This window comes from Pantherophis guttatus, chromosome 3, assembly GCF_059756535.1.
Source record: "Pantherophis guttatus breed Tessera chromosome 3, ASM5975653v1, whole genome shotgun sequence".
Classification (NCBI taxonomy): domain Eukaryota; kingdom Metazoa; phylum Chordata; class Lepidosauria; order Squamata; family Colubridae; genus Pantherophis; species Pantherophis guttatus.
In genome coordinates this window covers 36,495,121-36,505,350 of record NC_142065.1, presented here as the reverse complement: position 1 = coordinate 36,505,350, position 10,230 = coordinate 36,495,121, and the positions used below count along the sequence as shown (strand labels likewise).

General features: G+C 40.1%; 1 protein-coding gene across 1 annotated transcript; it reads right to left on the bottom strand.

Moving 5' to 3' along the window:
* Positions 1–479: 479 nt before the first annotated feature.
* TIMM17A (translocase of inner mitochondrial membrane 17A) lies at positions 480–10,166 on the bottom strand. The gene is made up of 6 exons (XM_034414162.3): positions 9,554–10,166; positions 7,270–7,369; positions 5,177–5,240; positions 3,776–3,904; positions 2,794–2,904; positions 480–2,376 (listed from the first exon to the last, which is right to left on the bottom strand). The coding sequence occupies exons 1-6, from the start codon at positions 9,577–9,579 to the stop codon at positions 2,306–2,308; spliced, it is 501 nt and encodes a 166-aa protein (XP_034270053.1). The 5' UTR covers positions 9,580–10,166; the 3' UTR covers positions 480–2,305.
* Positions 10,167–10,230: the final 64 nt, after the last annotated feature.

Sequence of the window (10,230 nt, the reverse complement as noted above, 5' to 3'; positions counted from 1 at the left end):
AGAGCAGCTGCCAACACTTGCAGGCCAGTTCTGTTAGTTCTAGAGAACTCTATGGTTCTATGATTAACCATAAAGTTGTCTCAGAGCAACTGCCAGAGTGGTTGATTACACTTGCAGGGACTAAGCATCAATTGACAGCCTCAGAAGAGATTGCATAATCACCATCATCATCATTTGGGGAGGAAAAAAGATTAAATCAGCTAGAAAGCAGGGTGAAGGAAAAGCTTCTTTTTGTGCCATTGATCAAATGCATCTGAAGTGATCAACTTGTGTACTGCACAGTACACAAGACATGGCAATACAATCTGGTCTGATTTTAGGAACTTTTGTGGGATCTTTTTGTTCATCCTGTTCTATGAAGTCATAAAGCGTGAGGAATACTGGAACATTCAAAAACATTCAATGTCTCATCGTGTATCTCAATTGTGGCCTAATTTAAGTAGAAATTTGCAAGGATAGAACACACATAAAAACCCAAATAATTTGATAATTGTGAATTTATTAGAGCTAACTTCTTAGAATAGTTTTATCTAAAAATCTTCAGTATTATTGAATCCCATTGTGCTATTGACATGTAATTGTCCATGCAAGACAGTAAATTCAATTCTTATTTAAAATGACAACAATCCTGGGGCTGTACTACTTTAGAGTACAGATAGGAACTCTCAAGACTTCAAATTTTTCCACATGAAGAATGAATTTAAGCTCTGTCTTCTCTATTAAGATAAATTATCTTTGTATAATTAAATGCTTATCTGAAATGGTGCAGCCCAGCCACGGTTGACTACTTCAAGACAATGCAAAAAGCACAGAAAGTTGATACATGTATGAATTCGTACAGAAGATGCATTTTAAAATGTAACAATAAAACACAGGTGCCCTTGGAGGGTAGTAATTTAATTTTAGCTTCAGAAAGACTATTCTGTGTTGCCAGATTTTTTGTAACTAATAACACATAAATAAGATCTATAATAAGGCTGTTCAGTGCTTTAGATCAGCGGTCCACAATCTTTCTGGCACCAGAAAGATTGGTTTCATGGAAGAATAATTGTTCCACGGACCAGGGGTGGGCGGGTGGGAAAGGGATGGTTTCACGTGCAACCTAGATCCCACACGTGCACACAAAACTTTGCTCGCTTGCGCACCACTTGTGCGACCCAGATCCTGACAGGTTGGGGACCCCTGCTTTAGATTACTAGGAATAAAGTTATTTTAGTGTGCATTGGGTATGCATGTAGCAACTCCAGACCACATAAGTCTTTTCTCAACATCATGCTACCATTATGGAGGATAGGCATGCAATCTTAGGAAGACATGGCTGCTTTAACAAGTTGCCAACAGATGCTATATGAACAACCCCCAGGCATTCCGAATCATGTTTTTCCCTTGGCATGTGAAACGCTGCACATCCCTAACTCTATTCTTTTTTTCCAAACTAGTTAACAAGTTCATACAGCATTTTGTCTTGTTAAAGCAATACTTCATTCTCATGTTTAGTCTAAAACAGGTAATATATTTCTATTCTTTGTATAATTACTTGGGAAAAAATAGTAAATTCATTTAAAACAGACAACAGTTGAAAACACACAAGCTTCAGATAAGACTGTTATGAAGGACAATCGTGTTGTTGTGCAGATAGGGTAAGGAACTTTAGACATGCAAAGTACACCATCTGATCACAAACATTTCATCCACTGTGACATGAACAGCATATAAGACTTATTTTCCAAAGATTAAAAAAGCTCAAGAAAAAAAAACAGATTTCTTGCCAAAAATAGTCCTTGAATCTTTTGCCAACATAATATATCCTTTTAAATATTCAGTAAAGAACTATTATGATCTCCCTTAATATTTTATTCTCACTATGGAGAGTTATATTAACTTTACAAGAAAATTGAAAGGAAATTAAATATTTCTTCTTTACTTTGTACCTCTTTCTGATTACCTGGAAGGAAACACGACGCAGCTCACTGCAGATGTCTGTTACCAGCACATATTCTGCTAGTGCATTCTGTAAGTTTTCATATTACATGGTGGTTATATCCCCAGTGATATAATCTGTATTACACTGAAAAAGGCCACAGATCCATATGTTGCTTGATCCTTAAGATAAGGAATATCTATGGAGTTTGCAGGCATTTCATATTTATTTTACAGTGATAATTTCTATTCATAATCCTTTAAATATTGTGAAAAATACAGTAACATCTACATGTACACATCCGATGAAAAGTCTTCAAATGAGGCTGCATTTTGCTTCTCCTTTTAAAGGTAAAACTTTAAAGTTCAACAGAAACAGGAGAAATCATTGGTACTGCCTGTAGTCTCCAAAGGGAGAGGCTTGTAACTGAGATGGGTCTTCAGAAAGCTGAGGACCTGCAATTAAAAAAAAACAGCAATTGTTTATCACTCTGCAGTATATTGCTGCCCTGAATGTTTCCATTAGGGTCAAGGGAGAAAGTTGGAGTTCTTAGGGTATGATTGTATCATACTAACATGCAATTGGGAAGGCACCAACAGTTAAGAAACTACTGTCATGTGTATGGAACTAAAATTGGCAACTCTATGAAACCACTACTACATAATTTTTGATGCCTGTTTTGTGAAAGTATTAAAAGTTTGCAGATAATTTTAAGTATCCACAAATGTTTTAGTTTGAATGCTTTCAAATTTATTGCAGTGAAAATAACTCCCATAATATTTAATGGAACTTTTAAAAGAAGTAAAATTGTTTTTCAGTGAGAGAATTAAATATCAGATTTTACAGCATATGAAACTAAGCAATTGTCTTACCATTTGGAAATTGAGCAGATGCAAATCTTGTTAACAGGATACCAGCTCCTTCAATTAAAGCTAGAAGAATTCCCCCCATAGCTGCAGATCCAACCATGGCAATTGGTCCATCTAATAAAAGGGATTAAAAAAAAGGAGTAGAATAATCTTTAAAAATCATTCTATAATAATACATCAGATTACATGTTATGTTGGAAATGTCAATCTAATTATTATTATTATTATTATTATTATTATTATTATTATTATTATTATTTGATACCTAGGACACTGACAGCAACCTGTATCAATCATTAGCACCAGTCAATCGTATTTGTGACATATTTTTAAATGTTCAGTTGACTGAGTTTCATGTTTAATGAATAAAAGAGATAATAATTCAATTAATAACCATCCAGCTTTCAGCACTTTGTAATTGTTAAACATTTATGTCTGGCTAGGTGGCTCAATGGCTAAGACACTGAGCTTGTCGACCAGAAAGGTCGGCAGTTCAGCAGTTCGAATTCCTAGTATAGGTCTCCTGCGTGAGCAGGGGGTTGGACTAGATGACCTCCAAGGTCCCTTCCAACTCTGTTACTGTTATCTGTTATTTAAAAACAAAGAACAATACAAAACATAAAAACATAATGGGACAAAAGAATAAAAATAGTAATAAAATAAACCCAGAGGAGACTAGAAAGGAAGAAAGGGATATCAGTCATTCTTTCCAAAGGCGAAAATGGGAATGTAAAGCTAAAAAACATTGAAAATTAAAGTGTAGATTCTTTATATAGCAGGTGGGTACAACCTGCAGCCCCAAAGGTCATGTATATCACTCCAAAACTTTAGGTACAACTTCCCTCCATCCTTTCAAGAAAGTCTAATGTTGTTAAAAAATTAAGAATAATAGAATATGCATTGATAAAGCCTCGTTATACATTTTAATCATCTGTCAGAAAGTTTTAAAAATGTTCGTAGGTAGTATCTCTACAATAGTCCTTACTTCTTGAAGCTAAAATGGCCCCTGTTAAAGCACCACTGGAAATAGAATTCCAGGGATCTTCTTTTCCTCTTGCTTTCACCAGGCTGCAGTCGATCATGGAGAAGAGGCCACCCCAGATAGCAAAGCTACCTATTTGAATGAAAAATAATTCAAAATTTATAACCAAAGTTTTAGTGGTCATTTTTAAATTTGGATCCTAGCAAAAGAAGCTAGAGAAATGTTTATCTTAAGTTCAAAAAGAAACAAAATAGCTCAGCAGACTAATGCATTGTAATTTAACTCCAGCTGTCTGCAATTAGTAAGTTCGAATCTTGCCAGGCTCAAGGTTGACTCAGCCTTCCATCCTTTCTAACGTAGGTAAATTGAGGACCCAGTTTGTGGGGGCAATAAGCTGACTTTGTATAAATATACAAAAGTATGAAGGCTATTGCTTAACGCATTGTAAGCTGCCCTGAGTGTCCAGAGAAGGGCGGCATATAAATAAATTTTTTAAAAAAATCTATGGTTATGAACAAACATGTCAAATATTCAAGAATTTAACACAAAAAGGAAGTATAATTAACGCCAACCAAAGTTCCTTAGGGATATTCCAAAAGATAAGAACATTTGATTAAATTCTGCATCTCCTTAATTTTTCAAAGCAGTTCGCTTAATAAATAAGATACTTCTCCCCCTTCTTTCTTCTTCACTCTGGATTATATGGACAAGACCATGTAGTTTCTGGAAATTGCTTGCCACCCCCCCCCCAAAAGGCTGAGAGTATTTGGCTCAAAAACCACCCATGTGGCTTTTGTACCCACGACACATTTAGAACTCAGGCCTCACCACTCCTGGCCCAGGCCTTAATCTCTAGGCCAAGCTAGTTCTCAGTTCATACATTAAATGACAACAATTTACTCTCTTTTACTCTATTTTAAGATAACTATTTTGTTCTGTCATTGGAATTGAACACAGACATATTTTATCACAAATGTATATGCTTGTTGAAAGTATTGATCTATGCTTCTAAATAACTTTATGTCCTTACTTAGACAGGAAAGAAGAAATCTACTTTCTAGCCAGGCAAAAAAAGTTTCTCATATCTTGAATCTTGAAAGATAATTATCAAGTGTTCTTTTCTCCCTGCTTAGGTAGACAGGGCACTTGAAAAAGGTGGTCTTCCTTCTCCACCTAGGAAGGAAACGCTCAAGTAAAAAATATATTGACAAATGTAATATGAGTGTTATCTTTTCCTGATTTAAAATAGACTTTTGTTCTCTTCTTTCCATTGTCAAAAGCACAGAGCAGATAATGGCACAGCTATAGTAGCCCCTTCTTCAGAAAAGAAAAGTAAAGATCATGTCCATCAAGAAATGTTATCACTTTTTAAAACAGAGAATAATAATATACAACAATAATTACCTCCCAGCTGAGGTGCTCTGGTTTTAATAGCTGTCAAACTACCCCGCAACCGGTAATTTACACCCTGGAAAAGGTAAAAATACACTATTAAGAGTAATACCAAAGGTTTTTATTCAATTTACAATCTATAGAGTTTAATCTATGATCCTGAGACTGATAATGCTAAGCTAAAATTCTACTCATCACCATGCTGAGACAGGCAGCAACAGCTGTAAAGAGCTCTCCCAAAAGTAAAAAGGGTTTTTTCTTTTACTTTGTATTTTTAACCCATATCTGACTTTTTGTAAAGTACGTATATTAGACAGGCTACCAATTTGTTTTAGCTACATGTGATCTTGCACAATTTCAGGCACCCATCCACTTTTGCAGAGCATGGGTGCCTGAAGTCACGCAAGATCATGGCCCCCAGAACCTCTCACTCTCGGCATGAAAAGCATTTGCAAGCTGAACTGTAGGGTGGAAATCATCCTGCTCTCCTCTCTCTCTCTCTCAAAGACAAAGAAACCGCAAAACTGCGGCAGAGAGGAGACAGATCTTTGCAAGATAGCATGTTTGATGGATATAAGTTTTATGGGACCTGTTTTAACTGGTTATTTTGTTTTAATTATATTGTGGTTTTGATTCTTGTTTGCTGCCCAAAGTTGTTTCTGATAGATGAATGGCTATATGTGCTTGTTTGTTTAATAAATAAATAAAAATAAAGATAACATTCTTCATCCCTGGAGGTTTTTAAGAAGAAGCTGAGCAGCCACTTCTCAAGTGTGGGTTAATTGATTTTCCTGCACACTGCAGAGAATTGGGTTACATGATACTTGTGGATCCTTCCACAATTATATGATTTTATTATTTCAGAGAAATAGGCATTTTTTAAAATGTGCTTCATGTTGTATATATAAATAAATTTATGATGTTACAGTGGATTCGTTACGATGGATTCATAACTGGCTGACCAACCACACTCAACGTGTAGTCCTCAATGGAACTGCATCTACATGGAGGGAAGTATGCAGTGGAGTACCCCAGGGCTCTGTTTTAGGCCCAGTGCTCTTCAACATCTTCATCAATGACTTGGACGAGGGGATAGATGGGGAACTCATCAAATTTGCAGATGAGCTGGAAGGAATAGCCAACACTCCAGAAGATAGGCTCAAGATACAGAAGGATCTTGACAGACTTGAACATTGGGCGCTATCTAACAAAATGAAATTCAACAGTGAAAAAAGCAAGGTTCTACAGAAAAACAAAATGCACAGGTACCGTATAAGTGGTACCTTGTTCAATAGTAGTAACTGTGAGAGGGATCTTGGAGTCCTAGTGGACAACCATTTAGATATGAGCCAGCAGTGTGCAGCAGCTGCCAAAAAAGCCAACACAGTTCTGGGCTGCATAAACAGAGGGATAGAATCAAGATCACGTGAAGTGTTAATACCACTTTATAATGCCTTGGTGAGGCCACACTTGGAATATTGCATTCAGTTTTGGTCGCCACGATGTAAAAAAGATGTTGAGACTCTAGAAAGAGTGCAGAGAAGAGCAACAAAGATGATTAGGGGACTGGAGGCTAAAACATATGAAGAACGGTTCCAGGAACTGAGTATGCCTAGTTTAATGAAGAGAAGGACTAGGGAGACATGATAGCAGTGTTCCAATATCTCAGGGGTTGCCACAAAGAAGAGGGAGTCAAACTATTCTTCAAAGCATTTGAGGGTAGAACAAGAAGCAATGGGTGGAAACTAATCAAGGAGAGAAGCAATTTAGAACTAAGGAGAAATTTCCTGACAGTTAGAACAATTAATAAGTGGAACAACTTGCCTGCAGAAGTTGCGAATGCTCCAACACTGGAAATTTTTAAGATGATGTTGGATAACCATTTGTCTGAAGAGGTGTAGGGTTTTCTGCCTGGGCAGGGGGTTGGATTAGAAGACCTCCAAGGTCCCTTCCAACTCTGTTATTCTATTCTATTCTAAATATAACATATATAATTTTATAAATTTAAAATATAAAAAATTATTTTCACCGAATTATTTCCAAAACTCTGTATTTAAATACTATAGAAAAAGAAATCATAAACTTGTCTCTAGAAATTAACTTACCACTGGGGAATTTCTGAATCCTTTGATGGCTTGAAAGATGCCTCCGCCAATGGCTCCCATTGTGAAAGCTCCACCACAATCATCCACTATTCTCCAGGGGCTAAATATACATATATATATATATATATAAATCTTGTAACTTGATCACAGCAAACAATTCCTCAGATACTTCAGCTTCAATGTATTATGTCCATTAGCTTGCTAAAAATACACAACCTCAAAAAATCAAAACAAAAACCAACAGACAAATACAGTATATGTTTCAAAGTTATTTTTCATTGTGGACCCTCTACTACAGTCTTGAGTCTAGGTAACAAAACCTTGCAACATTATATGTTGCATAAAACATCTTGTCAGAAGAAAGAAATCAACATACAAATCATCTGAAAGGCCTAGGACTGCTGGTAAAAAAAAAAAGAAAAGAAAATAAGATTATCGTGTTTTATCAAATAACATCTATTCTACAGTATTAAAAGACATGTGTGATTGATTGAACTTCTATACCACACAAATATTTGGAAAAGCTCCGGGAGACAATGGAGAATAGGGGAGCCTGGAGTGCTATGGTCCATGGAGTCATGAAGAACCGGACAGTGACTTGCACAACCACCACCACACAAAGATGATGCGCTAAAGGAACACTGTAGTATCTGCGCTGTAACAGTGCTGAGGGGAGAGCATTGCAACATGCCCTAATAAAGGCCATTGATATTTTTGATTTATCAATGTATGATGATAGGAAACTACCGTATATGTCTCCAATTAAATATTCTGGCAATACTGTGTAATCATTAATAGCAGAGATGGGGGTACCCTCTACTGCAGCGGTCACCAACTGGTGGTCCACGAGAAAATTTTGGTGGTCCGCAGGAAAATTATTTGCATTTTTTATATTGCATTAAATCAGGGATCCTCAAACTACAATGAACGTTTGTGTTGCTGCAGAGAGTCTCTCCCTTCGGGGTCTTTTTGTGCGGGTCGGAGGGGGACAGAAATTCTGACTTGGGGTCTGCTTCAGCCTCCTGGTGTGGGCCTTTGGGTGAAGGCTGGAGGGAAGAGCCCCTGGTGACAAAGAGCCGGAGAGCCTTGTTCCAATGGGACTGCATCATGGCCTGGAACTGGCTGACCATCTCAGCCCGCTGAACCTCCAGGCACCGGTACCTGGCCTTGCACTCCCGCAGGTCTTCCCTCTGCTTGGAAAGCCTATGCTCGTAGTCCCAGTGAGGCGCTTCTGCTGAGCCTCCTCAGTCAGATCCAATTTGAACTGAGCCAGCTGTTTTGCCAACTCTTTCTTGTGGTGGCTGCTTAGGTCCAACAACTGCTTCTTGTTGGGGCCCTAAGGAGCCCGGGTGGGCAGGCGAGGAGTGAGTAGAGGCTGGCGAGGCGCCCCTCAACATGAGTGACATCGAGTTGGCCACGCCCAGTCACATGATCACCTAGCCACGCCCACCCAGTCATTAGGCAGATCCACACTAGTGGTCCGTGCGGGATTTAAAATTATGAATTTAGTGGTCCCTGAGGTCCGAAAGATTAGAGACCCCTTGCTCTATTGTACATATGGCGCTGAGTTACCATTTACAAGACCCTTTGGCTAGCTACTGGGAACTGAACTGATCAAATAGTGCTGCATTGATGGGGTTGGTTAGCTGCTGGGAACTGTACAGTAATTCTACAGCACCTAAAGCCCGCAGACCAGTGTTTCTCAACCTTGGCCGCTGGACGATGTGTGGACTTCAACTCCCAGAATTCCCCAGCCAGCAGAGCTGGCTGGGGAATTCTGGGAGTTGAAGTCCACACATCGTCCAGCGGCCAAGGTTGAGAAACACTGCCGCAGACTCTCCTACCTCCCACAGAAGATGGGAGTAGAAATTGGGCTGCTATTTTCAAGGCGACCCGTTTGCCAAACCGGCAAGGAGTCCCTCAGGGCACGTCCAATCTAACAAAGCCGCGCGCAGCCATGTCATTCCACGTGCCTTCTCGTGGCTAGGAGTCGCTTCTCGGTCAAAGGCCGCCGGGTTCCGGCCACCCTTAAAAGAAGCATCCACTTTTAAAAGGAGCCGCGCGGACTGCAAGGCGTCCCCGCCCCGAGGATACCTCCGAGTCCTTTGCCCTCTATGAGGAACGAACAGCTGATTCGCCCAAGGTGACCTGCTGGAGAAAGGACAAGGACGCGGGTCTCCAGGCGCCCCCATTAAGGACGGAGCCGGCTGCCGCTCGGGAGGGGAAAAAAAACAACAGGCAGGGAGAGGCCGGGGCAACGGCCACAGCCACGGCCATTGCTTACCAAGGCTCTCGCGCGTATTCCTCCATCTTCGTCCCGGTTTCCACACCGCGGCGTGACGCGCAGAGTCAGACGGTTGCCGGCTTGTGAATCAGGCGGCTTTCGAGGCCCGGCGACGCCAGGCGCAGCCATTGGCTGCCAGTCCTGAAGGGGGCCGGCTCTACTAACGAGGCCCGGTTCCGGAGCTTAACGGCGGCTCACGTGTTGCCCTCCGATTGCATGAGGGACGCCGGGCCGAAGGAAAATTCTGGAGGAGGAAAATTAGTTTGGGATCTCTGTGCTATAAAGGAAGGGAGGAGGGCGGGCGGAGGCAGTCCCTAAACTAGCATCAGGGGTCCCGTAAGAAAGCAAAAGAATAACTCGCTGTTAAACGATCTGCTTGGATCGATTCGGTATACTCGATTCGACGGATGCTTTCAATTTTGACGACGGGCATGCTGAGGATAAAACGAAAGGGACCAAAAAGTCAAGGTCGAATAGTTTTTATCGGGAGCTTAAATGACGTCTCCTTACCATTTCCTGACACTCTGGCTCACGTGCGAAAGGGTTAAGTTCTTTTTACTGCACAGTACTTGTACATTCATCTGAATGGCCTAGGGCAGGGGTGGGCAAATGTGGCTCTTTTACAACCTGTGGACTTCAACTCCCAGAATTCCTGAGACAGCCAAGCTGGCTCAGGA